At 42.1% G+C, this 23,152-nt stretch overlaps 1 protein-coding gene across 1 annotated transcript in view; it reads left to right on the top strand.

The window, feature by feature from the left end:
- FAT4 (FAT atypical cadherin 4) overlaps window positions 1-23,152 on the top strand; it is a 119,540-nt gene that overhangs the window by 53,858 nt on the left and 42,530 nt on the right. Inside the window, exons 2-6 of the mRNA XM_054283824.1 lie at window positions 7,070-7,201; window positions 9,867-10,128; window positions 11,741-12,091; window positions 16,147-17,069; window positions 17,781-17,955. Coding sequence (XP_054139799.1) covers window positions 7,070-7,201; window positions 9,867-10,128; window positions 11,741-12,091; window positions 16,147-17,069; window positions 17,781-17,955 — 1,843 coding nt within the window. The remainder of the gene's footprint in view (window positions 1-7,069; window positions 7,202-9,866; window positions 10,129-11,740; window positions 12,092-16,146; window positions 17,070-17,780; window positions 17,956-23,152) is intronic.

Genomic DNA, 23,152 nt, shown 5'->3' with positions numbered 1-23,152 from the left:
TACTGATTTCAGAAAGAATTAGAATTTTAGCATTCCTTGCTTTGCCTTTAGGAAAACTTCATTTTTGGAAATGTTAGTGTTCTGTCCTGGCTGGTGGCCTTCTGCTGGGACAAGATTGTTTCTTTTCAGTGTCTTTCATCTGGATTTTGGCAAAAGAAGTGAACTGTAACCACAGTAGGTAACACATTTCCAGACAATGCCTTATTGTCTGCACGGGCTGGACGCAGAGACCTTGCATACTACTCAGAATGAAGATTGAATTACCAACCTTTTGGGCATTTTTATGTAAAATGCTCTTTATTATAGTTTTCTCATAGCTCAAGTATGAGTCACTTGCAAGCCATAATAGATTTTGGCTATGCTGCGTGATGAAGTGTTCTGGATGCAGTGAAACATTTAATCAAGGCTCCAGGCAATGCAACTCCCAGTGGTCACCTTAACAGATAGGGGGGGAAAAGGGAGAGAAAATGAAACAATTATATCACCTTTTTTTTTTTTACAGCACTAGGATCAATATTTCTTAGGGACAACAGAAGGAAGTAGCTTCTTTTTGAATTTTTATTTTAAATGATGAGGAAAGCAGATTTACACCTGATTTAGGTATAAGGATCCACGCATGTTTGTTTAATGGACAAAGCGCAAAGCATGTTTTCAAAGTGTGTTGAGCCCTAAGTTTCCAAACAATTTCAAGGCTGATAATCAATAGTAATTCCTGATTCTGTGAGATAAAAGGAAATATTTATATAGTTCCTATTCTAAATTACTCCTGTCTTGTGTACAGGGTTGATGTTTTATTTGACGTGGGCAGTGGTGGGGCCTAGGACAGATTTCACATCCTGTGTTTCATCAAGTTTGACTTCAGACATCAGAATTAAGTCTTTTAAACCTGGCTTTTTAAATTTCTTCCCCTCCCCCCCCCCAACAGTGCATTTTTAGCACTTTTCCCCCACATTTTCTCCCCAGCTGCAATCTTCCCCCCTGTTAATAGTGGGGTTCTTAACAACATTACATTTCTATTTAACAGGTTTGCTGGCCTGCAGCACAATAGACTAATGTGATTTTTATTGTGCTAGCATGCACTGGGATTGTTTGCCTCCTGGAAAATGGGATATTCAGATGCCTCATTCAGCCTCAGCTATTGCCTTGTCCCAAGATATTTCCTTTATAAATGGCCTTTCCATCTTATTGTGAAATTGTAAATGTGCACGATCAGTAGTTCAGGTTTTTCACCTTCCTGAGCTCTGCTATTATTAGGTATTCAAGTCATTTCAAAGCAGAAGTGTTTATTTTTTTTTTACCCTCAAACTTACTGTTTCCCAGTCATTTAGAGCAGGGTGGGAAACTGGTTCAAGATGAGCTATGGGGTTTTATATTTATTTATATATATATTTCTATATTTATATTTGTTTAAAGAAGATTTTTGTTCTTTTTTTTCCCCTGAATATGTATTTCCAGACATGCATTGTACTCTGATCCTTTATGTCCCCATTCCCTTGCCTCTCCAGTTTGGAGGAAGAACCCATGCACTGAGTGTCAGCACACCTTCACTGGTGTGAGTGGCCAGTCTGACTCCTCATATCAATTTAAAAAAGGAATCTACCCATGCATGTGTGTTTTCCAGGATTAGAGAATCATTGTTTGCTGGATGAGGAAGAAGGCTGAACTGATGAAGGCAAGGAAAAAACAAATGACTGGTGTTGGCCAGGTTCTTCAATCAGTTACATGGATGGGGTGAATTAATAGTTGTGTTCTTTCCTTTTAGCATCGTGAATGATATTGCTTAGAATATTTACCAAGAGAGGGAGAAATAAAATCCTTTCACTTTTATTCAGTTCAAATTGATAATGTGCAGCCACGTTCTCCAGCAAAGAAGAAAAAGCTCCTTAATTTTAAGATGAAGGATGATCTAATGGTTTAGGCATAAACAGAAGTCTCCAGGGTGATTTGTGGGAATGCTGCTCACGGATTATTAGAGGGCATCTCCTGAGAGAAGGGGCAGTTAGCAAAGGGAAGGAGAATGAGTCAACACCATGTAAAAATGGAAAGAAAAGCTGTTGCCTCTGCACTCTGTCTGATCCTTGATCAAATAGCTGCAGCTTTTGAAGAGGCAAGGAAGGCGTGAGGCACCTGGGAGTTGCTCCCTCCTCAGCTCTTGTTCTATCTACACATCTCTGACCCACTGTGTGCCATAGGTAGCGTGGCTCCAAGCAGGAATTGCTCTGTGGGACTCCCAGGGAAACTTGCTGCTGCCACGTGAGCTCATTCATGTCTCCTGTGTCATCTCCTTTCCTCTTCTCGTTGTCATTTGATAGGTGGAAGAACTTCAGAGAGCTGTCCTGTCTGTAAACCCTCCTGAGTTTGGAATAAATGTTAATGACTGCAGTAAAACAGAAGGATAGGGTCTGGCCAGGTGAACCCATTGGTTTGTGGAAGGTGTTATGATTGGTTAGAACTTGGCACGTTGCCTTGCAGGGTATGTTTTATTTTACATACCTTTGTAGCTCATAAACCCCGCCACTAAAATAATTTCTTTTTCCAGAATAAAACTCTCATTTTAAGCTTTTCATGTTGAGCATGGAACTTGTCTAGCCTGTTCAGTAATAGTTACCTGGGGTACTGGTATTTTTGAAGTGAAATTGGTTTTTCTGCTCTGAGAAGTGAAACTTCATCTTTTAGCAGCTTAATTCAACAAATTACTTTGAATAAGCTGAAGAATAGTTTGTCTTAAATGCTTTATTAGACCAGTGTGCTTTAAAATTTGAGGTTTTGATATGATTCCTATATCTTTTAACAGCTGAGATTTATCTGAATGGAGAAAGAACTATTTTTCTGACATCTACATTCAGAGTAAATTGTAGCAGAACTGTTTTTGAGGTGAGTGCTGCCCTGCCTCAATCTGTTCTGAATTTGTTTAGGGAGAAAAAAAACCCAAAAACACAAGAGGCTAATTTGAACAGCAAATAAGAATCCTAACAAGATCAAGGCAATTAATACTTCCTCTGCTTTTAAAATGTCTGTGACAACAGGCTGCAGCAATCAAATTGTCACAGATGAGGATGGGCTGGCCATCTGTAACTGTGGCAGGGGCAGGGAGATATTGTGAGAATGTTATTAAGCCTGTGAAGGAGAAATTTGATTCATGCACAGGGAAATTTGTGGTATTGTTTGGCTTTCTATATTGCAGATCTCTGTGGTTTGTTGTATGCCTCTGTTTTTGCATCCTAGCTTGAGTCAAACATAAAACAAGCACACAAATAAAACTAATAAAAAATACCCCACACAAAGATGGTTTGCATAGGAATTGATATGTAAAATTATTGTGTTTATTTTACAAGGGTTGGTAAATAAACAATGTGTTATTGTCTGAAGAATAAGCTCTGAGGGAAAGCTTTGATCTTCAGTCTTTCTTTCTACATGTATTAAATGTGAAGGAAAAGCACTGTACTAGAATTTGTACAAAAGTAGAGTGATTTTGTGGAGATGTATGCATGTGGATTGACCAAAGTTTTCTGTTTTTTTTTTTTTTTCATTTTCCCTTGAACAACACAAGCAAGACAATATAATGAATCTATTTATCAGTTTTCCATCACAGTCTTAATATATTTAGGAGAATCTGTAACTATTTGTGCTCTCATGGCTTCTGCAGAAACTCAAGGCTCTTCAGAGGAGCAAAGCCCCTGTCCATCAGTGCCTGGACCATAGGAGAGGGCAGGTTAGAGAATAAAAAAGGTGCAAAGATGCTTAACTATCTTTGTTGTTTCTGTGTTTTATTATATTTGAGTCCTCTGAGTGGCAGTAAGAACTTTTGGTCCTGTATTGAAGTTGCTGTTGATACAAATAGAATTGAGGATTTGTCAGATAGAAAGTGGCAGAAATTGTTGCTGCGTGTGCAGTACTTGGAGTGCTGTGAGGTGCTTGGTCTGTGTCTGCCTTTGCATCCTAGATTTGTGCCGAGTGATGAGTTTGAGGTCAGGCAAGAATATTCCTCATTTTAGGTAGGTTTGGACAAGGAGGTGGCAATTATCACTTTCCACGTAGCCTGGGCACGTTGCTTCCTGCAATCCTACTGGCATGTAATGGTTCCTTCCTTCCTTCCAAGGTTTGGATAAATCCCTTCAGCTCCTTGTGCTCCATCCTGTGGTGTATTTGAGGTTACAAGGCCTTTGGTTTCCTGGATATTTGCTCTTGTACTCACTGCTGTCACTGGTGGGTGGTGACACGCATTGATTCCTTTATGCAAATGTGAAGTGGGATTAGAAAGAAGCTGTTGGTTGGGAAAAGGTTTAGTTTAGATCTTTACTCAAAGCTTTGTGGAGTTTTCTCTTTTTCTTCTCCAGTAAAGGTGTGATAAGATACTCTGCAATCTTCCAGTGCCCCGTGGCAATGCAAGACTTTGTGGTTGTGGTTCTTCTTCTTCTCACAAATTAATTTCTCAAAGTGAAATTAATTCGTGAGCTCCTGGATATTCAGTTTACATCCCATCTCATTCAGGACGTATGAGATCCTCTCTTAAATGGAATATAACAGATTCTTGTTTTAGGGAAAATGTGATTTTTTTTTCTCAAATCTTTTTTCATAGATGTCTTAGACCAGTCTGGATGAGCCCTGAGGAACCTGGTCTAGTGAGTGGCATCCTCATCCCTGGCAGGGTGGGTGGAACTGCAGCATCTTTTAGTTCCCTTCCAGCCCACACCATTATGTGATTCTGTGATTATTTCAGTGAAATTTCTGCCAATGGTTGCATCCAAGGATCTGACTCCCCAGGTCTACAGTTCTGTTTGGAAGCTGAAGTACTAAATTCTAGCAGAAGTAAAAAGATAGCTTTAGACACAGGTGCTAATTGGACTTAGCCAATGGTGAATTATGAAGCAATACACATTATCTAAGCCTTTTGGATAAGTAATAAATCATGGTGTAAATGCTCTTTAAAAATGTTGTATTCTTTTCCAAAAAAAATCTGATCCTTATTTGAGAATTTCTTATTTTTCCACCATCTAAAGCACATCTTTGATATAAAATACAGTTTCTTTGTTTGCTTGTAAACTGATTTTTCAGAATAAAATTACCTCTTTTATTCTTCTTTTTTACACTTCCCTGGAATGTGACTTTATAATTAACTTATTTGTCCCCCAACCCTTGGCCATCTGTGTTCTTGGATCCTCGCTATTTCACATTATTCAAGCTGTAGGCAATGCACAGCTCCTACCCCAAACCCCCCAGAAGCTGTCACATATTTTTCACATCATTTGTACAAAGGGCAATTTCTCATCGTGAAAATGGGTTCTGGTGGTGAAATGTCACTTGCAGCTGAAACATGAGCTGTGAATGACATGTATGGTAGGAATGGATGAATTGCAGAGCTGTGCAGCTGCTTTACCTTGAAGCCCTGTCTGGGGAAATGCTGCACCTTGGGGAGGAGAGAAGAGGAGTGTGCTGTGCCATTCCATGGGCAAGGAGGGCTGGCAAAAATCCTTCATCTGTCATTTCTACCACATCTCTCCCGTTTCTATGATTGATTGTCACCCAGTCTCCTTGAGAACCAACCTAGGCTGGCTTCTTCTCCCAAAGTTTGTGTCTGGTCAGCTGGTTGTCAGTCGCTGCTTGTGATGCTCTGCTCAGCACTCCTTGTGTTTCTGCTGTCAGGGATGTAAATTTAACAACAAAACCTTCTGGGTTGATCTGTCTCAGGCTGTGAATTGCTTCCTGTACCATTTTTGAGTGTCCAAAGGAATAGGGGATAAATAAATTACAGCCTTCAGTAAAAGACCCTTGTTCTGTCTCCACTTCCAGCACATATAGCTATTATATTAATGTTACACTAATATTAATATAATATTTCCTCTGTGTTTGGGATCATCCTGGTGATCAAGTCAAAACAGTTTGGCAATTGGTGCTCCCTATGAAGACAGAACAGAGAAGAAAATGTTATGACAGGGGACTAGAGACAGCAGAAATTACAGACTTTGGATCACCAGAAATGCCTGTGTTGGTTATTATCCAGAGTAGCCCAATCCATATTTTCAGCTGAATGCCTGGAGAGTCCTTGTGGATAAGGGCATAGCAGATACTGTAGCATAAATAAGATTTTGTCTGTCAGTCCAGGTACCTTCTTTAAGTCATCCATATCTTTGCCTTGCTGTGTTCCTTAGTACTTTCAGCTACTCAGTTTCTCCTCAGTAGGGTCTTCAGAGTTTGGTGACTGTTTATTATTTTGGGTCCAAAAGCATACTTTTTTTTTTCCATGATAAATGTAAAACAGCTGTGTCTTCTTTTTCTATTTTGGAATATTACATTCCAGACCCAGCAACAAGAGAAAATGTAGCTCTGCATCTTTTTGGATTAGCATCAGCAGGGCAACAATCTTGCTTATGAAAAACTAGGGATAAAGATCACAAAACAACCTTTCAGGAACTGTCATTCTTCCTTGGAAAGGCATACAAATATGGCACGTGAAGAGAACATTTGTTGGGTTTTGGATAGTCAAGGAGAGTAGATGCTAGTGGGTGCTCCTAAAGCAACGTTTATGTTTGCAATTAGAGGGAAGTTTTGAGAGAGAGAGAGAAAAGCAGATTATTTGCTATAAAATATATTAAGTGCAAGGGTGTTTTTTCCCCCTCTCAGAACGGAGAGTTGCCAATACATAAACATTTCAGAGAGAATTTTACACCACCTCATCTTTATGTCAGGCAGCATTTAATGGTTGAACGATCTCCTGCCCCGGCACTTGGCAGTTCCTCTCCAGGGGCCGACTTTGAGGATTACAATGACAGTCTATCAGTGGATCTCTTCCAGTATAAACTAGGCTAGGACCATTTAAAATCAGTTGCTATCAACAAGTCAAATTAACTTTATTTGTGTTAGAGGTTTTCCTAGGAGTATTTTATGACAATGTGGAATTTTAATATCCGGACGAGCTTTTCCTCTTGTTGGTGTGATTTGGGAATGTGCTAATTCATGTGATTAAGAGCAATTTACCTGATTTCTTTCAGAATTATTTTATTAGTAACGTTCAGGTTCAATCCATGTCCAGTGCTCATTCCAGTTTTTTCCTATTCCTTCTTTTTTACAGGTGGAAATAACACTTCAGGATATCAATGACAACCCACCAGTATTCCCCACAGACATGCTTGACCTGACTGTAGAGGAGAACATAGGGGATGGATCTAAAATCCTGCAGCTAACAGCCATGGATGCTGATGAGGTAGGAGCAGGATTTCAGTTTTGAATGTTGGTGCTAAAAGTGCTATTCTGGACATGATCTTACCTCTTTTCTTCATCCCTTTGTGTGAGTTTGGCCATAGGAATCATGGCAGTCATTCACAAAGTTCTGTCCAGTACTGTGGAGCTCTAAGCTAACTTTGGAACCGAGATGTTGTAGTTGAGCCCAGTTCCAAGGCGTGCAATAAAATTAATCTGAGACAAGCCTTGGAGAACAAGTAAAACTGTGATAATGCCTGCTTGCCCTTTGACTAGACCTAACAAAGACCAATATTATCCTTCCAAAAGAAGGTTTTTATTTTACCAAAAAGTGGAGAAAAGAAATAATGGTAAAATGTGTGCTCTGTACATGAATTTGTTTGCAAAAGAGTTTTGCCCTCTGAGAGTCATTATTATGAGAATGCTGCAAATAAGGTGCTATGAAGAAACTACCATGCTGTTGATGCATTCATTTATTTTAGAAACTTAAGTTATAAAAATGTTAATCATGTTAATTTTGTTTGCTCAAACTATTTCTTTCCATGAAGAGAACGACTAAAAAGTCAATATAATCATACAAAAAGTTTGTGTTGTCATTAAAATACAGAGTTACACTTGACAACAGCAAGCAGTTCTTGTTTTCCAATAACAGGGTGATTCAACCTCCTTAGGAGACTTTTATTGCTGGCCTTTTTTGTGTTAGCTTGGTTAATCTTCCTGTGATTGTTAATTGGTGTACTTAATCTTACTACTAGAGAGGGAGCCATGGGAACACCCCCGGGAATGGTGCAAATATGTTGTAAATATTTTGGTTTTCCCTTTGTTTTCCAGTAGCAGCCTGATACACAGACAAAACCCAGGATTTTGGAAAGGTGCACTTGTGTAACAAAAATTCTAGCTGCTTGTCTTTCTTTTAGGAAGTGGTAAACACTGAGCTACCCCTCTGTGGTGTGGTATGGCAAATATATCTAAGGTTATAGCAATAGTGTTCCAGCCTCTTTAACCATTCCTGAACTCTCCCATATCTATTACCCCTTCTGAATAATCGCATTCCCGCATCCAGTGGGAAGTGATTTGTTACCTTAGAGAGAAATCAGTCAGTGTTTTTATCAAAAGGAATGATTTCAGTTTCCCTGCCAGAGCATTTGTAACTCCAACTCTATACAAGGAGCCCAAGTTTTCCTAGTGATGTGCAGCTTTGGGCTGAGATCCCGTTTTATTCCCCCTTGCCTTTTGAAGGGGGAGGGTTTATATTGAGGGCAGAGTATAAACCAGTATCACACATGGCTGTGGCTTTAGCTGCACTGTGTTAGGAGGACTCTGGCTGGTGAAACATGAGGTGAAGAATGTGATCACTCTGAAAATTCCCATGAGATGTGGTGGCCAAGCCACACAATTGTAGGAAAGCCTGTGGCATCCCCTAGGCACACCTGAGCACGCAGATGGAGCACTGCACCTGCTGAAGCCTGTTTTCTTTCTAAATTTCCTTTTATCAGTTAGCTCAGTCTGACTCTTTGAAAGAGAGCCCCAGAGAGAAAGTTTGGCATGGGGCACTCTGGTAAGGTCAGGTAACTAATGCTTGTCTCTCCTCTCACAAACACAAGCAGGTGTTTATCCCTGTTAATTTGCTTTTTTAGGCAGGAGCATTTGAAACAGCCCTAGAATTCCTTTCCACCTTATCCCTTTGATCTGCTGTTCGTTGCAGAATGTTACTGGCACATCAGCAGCATGTTTCAGCTGTCAAACCTGAGCTCTGGCCTGGCACCAGAGGAGGGCACAGTAAATATCTGCTTGCATTTCCAGGCACCATCAGCACACAGGGTTTAGAGTGCTGTATCTGATGTTAGAGGCTACCAAACCTTCAGTGTCCTTAAGCCTGTCTTGCAAAAAGAAATACATGACATTTTTCTATATAACATTACTTTTCCTTAATTTTCCTTGCAACCGAAATGCTCTAAGTCCACATGAATGCTTCTTTTTTTTCCCCCAAGAATAAATGAAATTTTGTGACCCAAAAGCAAATGCTTTTGACTTGCAGCACAACCCAAGAGATCAGAACTGTGATTTTAATGATGTGTGATTTGTCACTCTGGGGTTTTTTTATTTTCATGGGTAAAAAGATTCCCATGCAGAAACTGACCTTTGAGGGGCTGCTGCAAGCACAGCCTCCATGAGTTTCTCCTGACCATGAGCTGTGGCTGGAAGTGCTGCCATATGGAAGCATCCCCCGGCTTCCATGCCTCCCTTCCTCCCTCTCCTGCTCCCTCCATCCCATCTCCAGACAGCAAGAAAGGCAGAGCTGATCCCACTGGCAGGGATTTAATTTAACCTTCCAAGATAATAAGGATCGATGTTTATTCTTGTTTTAAGAGGTCACGCTGCTCGGTGATGCTGGTTTCAAACTAAAACAGGTAACAGAGTTTTTTGGTATTGATTGAAGAGTGGGGCACAAAGTATCTGGGTAATCTCATCATTTCACATCTCATAAATAAAAACTGTGTGCATGTGGGGCTGAAGCAGGGACTGGGCAGGAAAGCTGTTTATTAAAGGAAACCATTCTGAAAAATAATCCCCGAGCACGGTTCCTGGAACGATCCTCGTCTCGCTGCGAGTTATGATGTGGTTTTCCTGGCGAGCGAGGCGATCTGACCACTTCTGTTCTGGCTTAGGGAGCCAATGCCCTGGTGACGTACACCATCATCAGCGGTGCAGACGACAGCTTCCACATTGACCCCGAGTCGGGCGAGCTGGTGGCCACGCGGCGCCTGGACCGCGAGCGCCGCTCCAAGTACTCGCTGCTGGTGCGCGCCGACGACGGCCTGCAGTCCTCGGACGTGAGGATCAACATCACCGTCAGCGACGTCAACGACCACATCCCCAAGTTCTCCAAGCCTGTCTACTCCTTTGACATCCCAGAAGATGCCGCTCCAGGTAAACAGTGGAAATGCTCGCGCGGTTGTTTTCTTCGTTTAAAGCTGGTTTTGGATGCGAGAGTGCTTTCTGGTGCTTCAAAGGGAGGTTGTAAACTAAAAAGTATTTAGATCAAAAAAAGGTTTTCAAGTACTGGGCTCTATTACATGTCTCCAGGTGAGAAATGAGTATTACTTCCAAGATTTTATACAGGTTGCTAGTACAAAAGCAGTATCTGCCAGTAGCATGTTAGAAACTTACTCTAAAACATGAATAAACCAAGGAGATGCAAATTGTTTGGTTTTAGCTTTCAAGCTTTTATTAGGGTTTCTATAAGCGTGGGAGTCTTCAACTAAGGTTACCCCCAAGCCTCCAACTTTTGCACTCTGCCCCACAGTCTGTGTCCCAAAATTTGGTGGTGTTTCACATTAAAGAATTACAGTGCAATCAGCTGTGCCTCAGGAATGTGATCTGGAAGTAATTGAGATGTCTGTATAGCACAGAGTGCTTTGATTGCTGATCCCCAGCCATGCTCTTTTCTCTCAGAGCCTTGAGTCACAGTCTGTTTCAGCAGGAATAACCCTGGAAAAGGCAAGTCTAATTCCCTCCACATTAAAATAAGATTTCTCTCATTAATTGTTTACAGGGCGTATATTAGTGCTTTATACCCGGCTCAGCAGTGATGGATGCTGAAGGAACAAATAGGCTGATTTTGCATTAAAGTACTGCATCTTCTCCTGCTCTGCTCTCCAGAAGTCTGGGAGCAGCTGGCAGGCTCACCCAGTGGGGAAGGACCATGAGGTTTCCCCTTTGAGGTTCCACTTTCTATCCCAGAGAGTAACTCCCATTCCCCTTGCAGTTAAAGAAACATTAAAGCTTGAGATCATCAAATGGATGTGAAAGATATCAGCATATCCAGCTGGATTAAAGGGGGTTACAGCACTCTTCTTTTTTCTGATGATTTAAGCAGTTTTCATTATCCCGTTGCTTGAAAGTAGTTAACTGTGCTGCATGTAGTTCATCTGGTTCCAGGGAAAGGAAACCTAATGATTTCTTTTCTTGGAAGTGAGCTGATCTTACTTATAATTAGTGTTCGAAATACTAAAAAGTGACACTTGATTTCCAAACTCTAGTCAGATAGGTCAGCTATGCAGAAATGAAAACACTGGCACCAACTCACAGGGTGTTGAATTTCAGAAAACAGCGGAGAACAGACCCCTATAGGGTTTCTAGTTTTCTAACCACAGTTACCCTGCAAAGGCTCTGTTTCAAAAAGCAGAGCTGGGTTGTGCGGTTTGTACTCACATATTGGGTTCTGCATTTGGAAAGAAACGTCTGGAAGGTTCCAGAACTTGTGATTGTCTGCAGAAAAGGGAGGGTCCTTTGAGTCATACTAAGGCAATGCCTAGCAGGACAAAAGGTATTTTTGCCCCTGTTGATATCTAGTCTGCATAACGATAAAAACCATTCCTGGCCATTTCTTTGAGTAAAAGCAAGAATATGATGTCTCTCTCAGCTTGGAAAACCTTTTTCAATAGTTATTCAGACAGTGTTGAGGCTTCAGTTTCTCTGGGAGGGCATCTCTCATCTGTGGATCTGCTTGATGCTGAGCTGGCTCTGTTGTGCCACGCAGGGTCCTTGGTGGCAGCCATCCTTGCCACCGACGACGACTCGGGCATCAACGGGGAGATCACATACACCATCAGCGAGGATGATGAGGAGGGAATCTTCTTCCTGAATCCCGTCACCGGGGTCTTCAACCTCACCCGGGCCCTGGACTACGAAGCACAGCAGTACTACATCCTCACCGTGCGTGCTGAGGATGGGGGCGGCCAGTCCACCGCCATCAGGGTGTACTTCAACATCCTGGACGTCAACGACAACCCGCCCGTGTTTGGCATGGCCTCCTACAGCACCTCCCTGATGGAGAACCTTCCGCCCGGGTCTGCCATCCTCAACTTCAGCGTCACCGACGCCGATGACGGTAGGAGCTCCCTGACATTCCATGCCCGTGCTCCTAAATCCATGCTTCACCTCTGTGTTAGACTTACTCAGAAAAGGGAAAATCAGGGCTACCTGTAAGTTGCTGTTCTCGTGTGCCTAAATTCACATTTAAACTAGACCTCAGTCTGCCAAGCTTTTTTTCTGAAAGTTTGTTAAAAATGCTGAAGGGGATTGTGGTAATATCAGATTTTATCTGCAGTCATCTTAAATGCACTATAACTTTTATGTCTGTCATGAAGTCTATCGTACAAGTTGTTGATAGTGGAGGTCAAAAAACATACTGAAAGAGATCTTAGGAAAACTTCCATTGGAATGAGCTTTAATATTGAGATTATTTATGGGATCTAGTGGGCGTTAATGTGTTGAGTGTAAAAGGTACAATTTTTATAGCTTGCTTAACCATTTTGCCATACAGTTTGTGCCCAAAGAAGTATTACACAATATGACCTTAAAATGCATAAACAACGTTCCATCGTGTACCGCATTTTCTGAAGTGTCCACAGACATTACCCTGTGTAACTTAATGCAAAACTCTCCATAACTCACAGTGACTTTACAGGTGAAGGTTATTTTTGTGACATGTTGAGCAGCCTTGTCTCCTCTCGACTTGACAGGGGCTCAGTGGAGCCCATGGAAGTGTCTCACACTGAAATGTGCTTCAAGGACAAAGCACCTATGTGCTTCAGGGAATCCCTCTTTGTGCACCTAAATTGTCTGTGAACCTCTCCAGCTTGCTCAGCAAAGCAGTTTTTCCTCAGGAAATGCTGAGTTGTTGGACTCCAACATTTTTGTGGGGAGATAAATTTTCTGCTGATGGATGGAACTTTCCATGGTAAAAATTTTGTAACTGGTTTTGAGATCGAGCTGAGGAAGGGAGAAGAGATTCCATAGGATAAGCCAACAAATCAGAAGTCATAACTTTGTGATACTGGCTGTTTTTGCATGAATCCCTCTTTCACCACACTTGTTAAGGCTTTTATTTTATGTAAACCAAACAGTTTGGAGGAGGAGCTTGTGCTTGTATCATGCATACCCAGGGAAGGGATTGTTCCTCCAGATTTGTAGATAAATAGGTTTGTGTCTATCTCCTCTTTCATATCTTATTTTCCTGTCAGGACTACAGCAGTTGGTTTCAGACCTTTTTGGAAGTTAATTTCACTTTGCTATTATGAGTCTGTTTTCCTTTTCTCTTGCACCCCATACATTAATTTCCATCTGTGCACAGTGGATGGGAGCTATATCATAGCACTGGCATATCAACTCAATTCATCACACACTCAGTTATTAAGGAGGCAAATGAGTACTTGAGGAACAATACAACGAGAAGTCAGATATCTTGCCTTTTATATTTTCTGGCACGCTTGCTTTCCTAGCAGGCTGGATGTAAAATTAATAGGGCAGAAATATAATTCCAAGAGCATGCCAGGTTGAGTTCTCCCATAGGACTGTAACTTAAGCAAATGTTATGATCTATTGTTGTTTCTGTTTCAAGCCCAAACTTGCTATCTCGTGTTGTCTTATGTTTATCTAGAGCACAGAAATAGCTAGTGCTAGTGTTATACTCTTCTCCATGTGCTCACAGATAATGCACTCAATACAAATGTAATTTTGTTGATTATTTATGTTACATGATCATATAGTTCAAAAGAGCTCTGAAAAGACATTGTTTTATAATGAGGTATGGCAATGGTTTTAGGATAAATACTGATAAAAGGCAGAAACCTGGTGATAGTGAAAATACTCAAATTTTCATTTTCTTGTTCAGCACACCCCTTGGGAAACAGCAGCTGTTTATCTCAGCTTAGACTGTTTCATATACAGGTCCATAGCAAATATCAGCTACAGCTCTTGGATATTTAATAATATAACAATAGATATGAAAGAACTCAGTTACCTTAGACTGATTCACTTTGAAATTCAGATTTTATTTTTTCAACAATGAATTAACTGGAAAAATCTCAGAGGAAGGCACACACATGTTTGTCAGTTTGTTAAAATTTTGCTTAGGTATTCCTCCAGGCAAAGCTGGTGTAATTTCCCAGCTGAATTTTACAAGTATTTATAGAATGGCAGGGAGGAAGCAGTTTTGTTGGGTTTTGTTTTAGTCTTATTAGTAAATAAATAAAAACAGAAACAAAACCCTTTAAAGGAATGTTATCATGAAATTGGTGACTCCATGTCTGTCCTTTCAGTGTTTTATCAGATGAACCCTCAGATTAAATAAACCCAAGGTTCAGCAAAGAGCATGTCCCTGCATTCTCCCTAAAAAAAGCCCAAGTCCAAACCTTGGAAGGGGGAATGGATGAGGTGGACAATGCCAGCTTGACATGCTGTGTTTAAATTAGAGAATAGTTCATTAAGTGCCCTTCCTGGCTCCACTGATATTTAGGCAATTCTTCTGTTTCATGGTTTAATTTATATCAGCATTAGCAGCATGGAAACCTATGAGAATACAGGACAAAGAATGAAATGTTCATGGAGGTGAGATAAGGAATAACAAACTAAGTTTTTCTTAGGAATAAACACCATAGAAAACACTGGAGGGGAGAGGGGGAAATAGAGCGTAAAGTTATTTTCTTTTGCAGGGCCCAAACCCTTCCCATCTCCAAAAAAGTACTTTACTGAAATCAAGGATTTCATACATATAATTGGTCATTTGAAAATACAACTGAACAAAAAGCAGAGTAGCATTAAAGTCTCACCATCCTTCACTCGATCAAAGTAATGGAGAAACACTATTATCTGGCAGATAAATGTATTAATTTCTTTAATTGCATTCAAATATTTTGTCTTTCATGTTTGGTTCTATTCATTTTATAATTTGACTCCTACAGGAAAAAAGAGAAAGATGCCAATTACAGTAGCCACTGGGGGAAAGACACATAAGACTAGACTTCTCAAGTCTGAGCATAATAAACAGCAGAGATTGATAAATCTAATGCAGGGATAATTTTATTATCAAAGCAATTCACTCAGAGAGAAAAGAGCTTCTGAGTAAAATGACAAAATGCGCAGCAATCAGTGAAGTGGGCAGCTTTCTTTGCATGAACAAGCTAGTTTGAGAGGTAAATTAGTAAGTAATGGTTGGTTAATTTACTAATCCTAAACATAGCCTTGAATATGCAAAGCAAGAACAATTTTGAAATTAATTAAAATAGGGGTAAGATAGATGGAGGAGAGAACTTCTTCCACATTTGGGTGTTCCCAATAATTAGTCGTTTAGAGTGAACCGTGGAGTTGATGCAGTAGCCCACATTATTTCCCACAAAGAATATTAAAGGATACTTCACTGCCCTGTCCCAGGTTCAGGATGCATTTCTCCTACTGGAATGATAAATCTCTCCCCTGACCATAATTGCTGGTTATGTTTTGATCATGAGATGAGTGAGGGCTGTTCATTTGATATTTTGGAATACCATGCCTTATATGGGAAGCATACCTTTCCCCACTATTCACTCTTGGCTTGCTCCAGCTAGGCTTGGGAGTTTCTGCTTGTGGCTTTTTTTAATTGAGTGGAAAAATTCATGAAATAATTACATTAATAATAACATTGCTTAGTTGAACTGGGAAGAATGGAGGAAACCAGATGTTCAGTGAGCAGAGAACGACTGAGTCTTGGTTTCTGAAGGAAAACCCTTCAAATCCTTTATCCCTAACTCTTGTAGATGGGGAAAAATTACTTGTGATGCCACTGTGGAGCTCCTGCTGAGTGAAAAACGGAGATGAACCCTGCCAAGCGTTCCCTCTGTGGCCTCTCCAATTAACATCTTCCCTCTCTCTTTCATGTATATTATCTTGTCAGAAAATAACAATTTCAAGGCTTCTGCTGCACTGTGAAACTTTGGCTGAAATTAACAGGTGGATTCAAAAAGTGGTGGTGAGGAGGCTGAACACTCAACATGGTTGTACAGTCCTTATTTCTGTGGGAAAATGAAGGAAAATTTCCTGTGGAAATGAGGCCGGAAACATTGATACTTAGGGGGTACCAGTGGAACGAAGTCATGTTATCTACCTTTCTTCTCCCTGCCCAACCAGGTCCCAACTCCCAGCTGTCCTTCAGCATCGCGTCCGGGGACAGCGCGGGGCAGTTCAGCATCGACAGCCGCGGGGTGCTGAGCATCCGGCAGCCCCTGGACCGGGAGAGCCAGTCCTTCTACAGCCTCGTGGTGCAGGTCCACGACATGGCCCCCCTGCCAGCCTCCAGGTACACCAGCACGGCCCAGGTGTCCATCATCCTGCTGGACGTGAACGACAGCCCGCCGAGCTTCACCTCGCCCCGGCTGACCTACGTGCCCGAGAACACGCCCATAGACACGGTGGTGTTCAGAGCGCAGGCCACGGACCCCGACAGCGGTCCCAACAGCTACATCGAGTACAGCCTGCTCCCGCCCCCAGGAAACAAGTTCAGCATCGGCACCATCGATGGCGAGGTGAGGCTCACCGGGGAGCTCGACAGAGAGGCTGTGGCCAACTACACCTTGACCGTGGTAGCCACAGACAAGGGCCAGCCGTCGCTTTCTTCGTCTGCGGATGTGGTGGTCATCGTCCTGGACATCAATGACAACAACCCGCTCTTTGCCCAGAAGCTTTACAAGGTGGAGGTGGCAGAAAATACCTTGACAGGGACGGATTTAATCCAGGTGTTGGCTGCTGACGGAGATGAGGGGACAAACGGGCAGGTCCGCTACGCCATCGTGGGCGGGGATGCCAGCAATGAGTTCCGGATCGATTCTGTGACGGGGGTGATCACTGTGGCCAAGCCTTTGGACAGAGAGAAGAAGCCCTCCTACACGCTGACCGTTCAGTCGTCTGACCGTGGGAGCAGCCCCAGGACTGATACTACCACAGTCAGTATTGTCCTGAAGGATGTCAATGATTTCATTCCCACCTTTGAGCTTTCCCCCTACTCTGTGAACGTCCCCGAGAATTTAGAGACGCTCCCAAAAGTTATCCTTCAGGTGGGTACATACATTTATTCAGCAATATATATGTGTCTCTGACCATTACTAGCATGCCTACATGGTATTAATACACAGTGTCCTTCGTTCAAAATTAAAAAAGGGCAAAACAGTGCAGAAGTTGCCTCTTGGCTTTAATTGAATTTGCAGTCTTTGTTGTCTTGTTTTCTTTTTTGTGTGGGTGGGTGGGTTTTTTTGTTACCAAAAGTTAATATTATTCTTTGGAGTTCTGTTTGTGTTTTCTCTGCCTATCCTCACACCTCCACTGGGACTTTGAGAGTCTGCTCTATCCTCTCATCTCATTCTCAACTTCCATGCAACAAATCTCTCAATCTGGTCGTTGCCTACATGGGATGATGCTGTGTGCCAAATATTGAGAGAGAGCTAAATGGAATCCAACAGCAGGACGTGCAGTGCTTGCTCTCATACACAGCTTAGCTTATACCAGGTTTTCACTGAGCCCCAACACAGTCTTACTGTATTTACACTTGAGAAAAATAAATAACCAACTATTTAGTGTTTTCAGACTACACTTTTAAATCCACCACCATGGTGTTAAGTATTTTTGTTTCCAATTACAGCTAATTTATACTTGTAGCATTTGCATTGATTCAGCCTGTTCATTTGGATTATTACCGTAGAGAACGCTTCCTCTATCCCAATATAACATCACAGTCCTTGATGCCTGTTCTGTGTGCATTGCTTGTGCAGGTTGTGGCGAGGGATGACGACCAGGGGCTGAACAGCAGGCTGAGCTACGTGCTGGTGGCTGGCAATGAGGAGGGAGCCTTCACGCTGTCGGGCAGCGGAGAGCTGCGCCTGGAGCGCAGCCTGGACCGCGAGGCCAAGGAGCAGTACCTGCTGCTGGTCACGGCTGCTGATGCAGGTGAGGCAGCAGAGCTTCTCTTCTGCTGAGCTCCCGTGGGAAACATCGCGTTCTGGACAGAGAATAAATGGTTTTATGGTGGTCTGAAACTTCGGCGGGTGGAGGTCGGGTAGTTGTGTTGAATGGGGATCTTCGCGGGGAGAGCTGGGCTTAGCTGATGTCAAAGGGAATTTGGTTTCTGGGAATTGGGATTTTATTCCTAGGTCCAGTTGTCTGCTGTTGGTAATGCTCACTACAGATTTAGGTGGATGGATTTTTGCCCTGCATTAATTTGTGATCCTACCTAAGTAATAAGAACTTCATGCATGACTACAAAATTTAAACGGCAGTAGAACCCTGTATAATGCTGGCATCATCAATGTCACAAAGGTCACATCAGTGGCCAGAAAACAGCTATGGACTACTCAGTTAATCTTACTGAAATCTTAGCCCTGGAAAGAAATAAGAATTTGCATTTCAATATTTTGATATTCTGCTTTGCTCAGCATCCAGTCGTATCTTTTCACCACAATACCAAATGCATTCCAAGTTCTGTCATTTAAAACAGGATGTGAAGTCTTGTTATGAAGATTAATTGCACTTTCACTTGAGGTGTCCAAGACCAAAATGTTGGTTTCAGATTTTGGTGTGAGTATTATTAACAAAGACTTCCTGCATCATACTTTGGACTGGTCTCTGGTCTCCCATGGTTTGATGGATTTAATTTACTGCAGAACTTGTTCCTGCTTTCTAGCAGTAAAAATAGAAGCAGAGCTGACTTGTTGACAAGTGAATACAGTTTTGTTTTCTGCCATGCTGTGTGCAGTGTCTTGTGCCAGTGACAACAGCTATGGCTTGTATTTTCCTATTGCAGCAATGCTCAGGTATTCCACTGTCTGAGCACAGCTGAAGCTGAAAAACACAATTTTAAGGCTTGAGGTATCATTTGTCTTGTACTTTCCTAGGGGTAACTGTGTGCTTTATGTTTTTTACACTGGCTTTCTATTACTCTGTAGCCTCAAACTGCTCACTTGTGACTTGGACTCGCTTGGCCTTGGATGTCCTAATGTTCCTTCAGAAGCTGAGGCTGGATTTGTCTTGATGTCTCTTTGGTCTCTCAGTCCAAGCTGGCAGAAGTCAGTGAGGACTGTACAGAGCAAAACACCCAAAGACTGAACTGATAGAAGTGGTGTCATGCAGCCAGCAATTATTGACTGTCCTTCTTGGAAGCGGGAGGGGAGCAGAACTCAGCTGTGCCCCACGCCTAGCACGGTGTGTAACCAAGAGTTTTACCAGAGCACAGGCTTTACCTAGCCTCTGGTTCCTAAAAACCCCACACAATCCAGGAGATTTAACCAGCAGTTGAATCCAGCAGTCCCAAATGAAAATATTTACCTGTGTTGGGAGACATCTGAGTTTCAGGTAATCCAGGGAGACATTAATACATGAAGTGTGCATGGGACCTTTGCCATAAGTGGCTGACAAGAACAGCAGCATGTTTTATGAGTTCCTGTGTTTAAACATGTAGATATCGCACTGATTAAACACTTTGAAACTTCCTTTTTAAATTTGCTATGTTCTTGTAAAGCTAACTCACAAGTTCCCATGCTCTCCTGCCAGTGTTAAAATGTACTAGCAAGTGCGTTCTGCAGCAGCTGTTCAGTAGTAACTTCAAGCTAAATGTAGCTGCTCTACTGTGCTTCAGTTTGCAACCTGACTAATCCACAGCTGGTGTCATTTGGGATAATTTTCAACCAGGCTGGTAAATAACATTAGCTGTCATCTTCTGGTTGCACTGAGGACTTGTTCTGAATTCATACCAGCAAAGAATACATTGAAAACTATGCTCGTCATGATGTATCTAAATCACAGGAAAGTGGAAGTCTTCAGTAGAAATCAGTGGCAAAACTTAACTTGATTTCATGCAAGTGGGATGGGAACCTTAGTCATAGTAGATATCCAGGTGGTACCACACTGGCTGCTGCTAGTCATTGCTTGTTTCATTGAATGGTGTATTTCCTGCCACACTAGCAAAAAAGGTGGGAATGACACAATCTTGAAATGGATAATACAAGCATTTGGAGTATTTATGTTCTTGAGCAGCTGCTAAATGTTTATAAAAGAAACTCTCGCAGGCACGTCCAGCTCTTTGTCTAACATAACCATTTCTACTGAGTCTCTTAGTTTGTGTTTGTTTGATAATTCCTAGTAAGAAGGACTTTGCTTACAGACCGTTCATCCAGAAATACTCATGCAATACAAGTAGGGAAGCAGTGCCTCACAAAGTGTTGGAAAAAACAGACTTGTCTGAAATTGTCCACATCCATATTATATTTGAAAATGAGTCAAGGAAAAGGTAATATCCTTTGCACTTTGAGGTTGGCTTTTATTAGCTGTAACAAACAGTCTTTTCAAGTAGTCTTTAGCAGCCCACAGAAGAGTCTTGCCATATATGGTGCATCTGATTTAAGGTTTGGGGGATTTTTACAGATAAAAATCATGGTACACATCCAGATGCAGTTAACTCAGGAAAAGTCCATCAAGAGCAAAATACTGTCTGTCCAGCCCTCCTCCCATTTTTCTTGGTGTCTGGATATCAATTTTTATAGGCTACACTGACTGGTTTGAAGCATTCAGAGATGATATCCTGCTCCTAAAGAATTCTATGCCAACTCTTCCTGTTCTTTCCAGGAAGCAGACACAATACATACTTAGAAGCACCCTTAGACATAAGAACAAATGGATTCCCAATTTAGGTTTGGCTGTCTTCCTGGTCTCCTTATCCATAATCAAGGATTTCTTGCTTTTCTTAGGTTTATTTTCACTTCATCAAGTTGTGACTGTGGATTCTTGCTGTGTTACTTTAGCCTGTGTAAGGGAAGCTGCTGGAAGAAGGATGACCTGTAATTTTTCATTATTTTTATCTCGAGGTGTCCATCCAATGCACATTTAGAGATTTACAGCAGGTTTTGGCAGCAGGTACGCCGAGTATAACAGCAAGGGAAAGATTGGGATGTGGTAAAGTGTGGAGCCAGCGTGGCTGCATAGAATACAGTGCCTGTGCCCTCAGGGATCTCTGTGCTCTTCACTGCACACTGGAGTGCTCTCCCAGAGCAGATCTTAGCCCTGGGCGTGCGAGACTCATGAGTGATGAAGAGCTGAGCTGCTCATAAGCGCTGGGGACAGGTCAGGTGGGGGATCAGTGGGACCACGTGCCCCAGCAGTGGGGGTGCGGGCGGTTGTTGAAGTGCTTTCCAAGCAAGGGCTCCCCTCAGGCCCAGGGAAGCCAGTCGTGATCTGTGCACTGTCCTGGCTCTGGCCCAGCTACTCCTTGGCCTTGGCTGCTAATCCTCCACCCGCTCCTCAGGCTGGATCACAGGTTGGTGGAGAATCTTCCCTGCGTGCTGGGGGAGGGAAAGGACGGACAGAACGACTTCTGGGACTCAGCTCAGTGAGTTGTGTCTGTGCAGCCTGCCTCGTGCCCAGTTCCACTAGGCAGGCTGCACAAAGGGTTGTGATTCCTGCCTTGGTTTGTCATCACTCTTCCCTCACTTCTGCACTTCCACCCTGCTCTCCCTGCGGCTGGGCATTGGATACTGGGCCGCTGCTCTACGCTGGTGGATTTATGTGGACACGCAAAGCATCCATCATTGGGAACATTCAGCATCTTCCAGAGTTGTACACCTGTGGCTTTGGTCGAGAAATAGAACATAATTCAATCCCGAAGCTCAGCCATCCCAATTGAGAGACCCTCTTGCAGCTCGAGCTGTAAGGCCAGAGTGCATGAATTATAAATACAGCGACAGGCAAGGTGATGGACTGTGGAGTAACAGGATAGTGTTTGCATTGCAGATGCTGCCCCAGAATGTCTGCTAACATAAATGCCAAGAAACCTACACACAACTATTTGAATGTGTCTTCACGGGTCTGCTTGTACCACATAAATCTGCTCTGCTTTGCTGTACCTTTCTTCATGGCAAAATGGTTGGGAAAAGGAACTTTCTGCTTTTTTTTTTTTTTTTTTTACCCCATCTGGTGGGGATGCGGCACTAGGTAAACATTCAGTTCTGGCAGCATGACAAGAACTGGTGCAGCTGCTTTTATCATCCATGTCTTTAACTCTTTGAGCAATTTTCTGGACAAATGTTAGCATTCCAACAGTCCTCCTCCTTTTATTTATTGATTGCAGGGATGTGGAGTAGCACATCTGGAAACCTGCTCACTGCCCAGGACTACTGTTTATTTAAACTGCAGCCACCATCTCTTGATTGGGTTGGTCAGAATGGCACATTGCCGCAATAAAACCAAAATCAAATTGTGATGTTTCTAATTAGAAGCTGTGTTCCTGTGTTTTGGGTTTTTTTAATTTCATTTGCTTAAATAACCTATTTACTGATTTGGATAAATAGTCCTGAAAGAAATGAATCAGTGAACTGGTTATTCTATTTAGTTAGCTGTTCTCTGTATACATCCCTGGCCCGGATGAAAAACAACCATATGTTTTTTCTTTAGGAAGTGTTGGTCCCCAACTTATGCATTCTTTCCTTTAAGAATGTAGGAGGGAGACCAAGCAGAGAGGTTATATCCTTCTCAGGAATTCTCTTCTGAGCTTGGCTTTTGGTTCCCTTCAATTCTAAAATCAAATGAAAGATGACAGTGCAGTTGTGTTGGTTTTTTAACACATTTCAAGATATTTCCCAACAACAAAAGGACATCTGTGTTTTGTAGTAATGTTTAGGAAGTCTTAAGACTCAACATTGTGTGAGATTTAACTGGCTAGACTAAAAGACACTTGTACTCATCCTGTTTCCTTAGCAGACACTGTATTTATACCTAACACAGAACCTTCAGTGTGAAAAGGCATTGTCTGAAAGGAATTAATTTTATTTTTAGAACAAATTTAGCTGTCTTAAAATTTTGCTGCTTTCAAAACATACAGGCAACTCACTTATTTCAGCTAGAGATGCCCTGTTTGCCATGTTTTCTGTGCAATATCTAAATACACCCATTGCTGAGGCTTTGGGGAGCTAAATGAAGCTGATTGCTGCTCACCTTGGTGCTTAGCAGTTGACAGAAGGATTGCTCTCTTCTGTGGCCTTGTTTTATGGCACAGCTGTTTCAAAATGAATTTTGGGCTCTGTCCCAGCTCCATTTATTTCTTTGTATTCATGGAAGCTCTTCCTTGTGTCAATGCTGTCTGCTCTAGCCTAGTTTTAGT

This window comes from Melozone crissalis, unplaced genomic scaffold (assembly GCF_028551555.1).
Source record: "Melozone crissalis strain CALT ecotype California unplaced genomic scaffold, PUWL_Pcris_2 ptg000039l_1, whole genome shotgun sequence".
Classification (NCBI taxonomy): Eukaryota; Metazoa; Chordata; class Aves; order Passeriformes; family Passerellidae; genus Melozone; species Melozone crissalis.
This window is presented reverse-complemented; position numbering and strand designations above follow the sequence as displayed.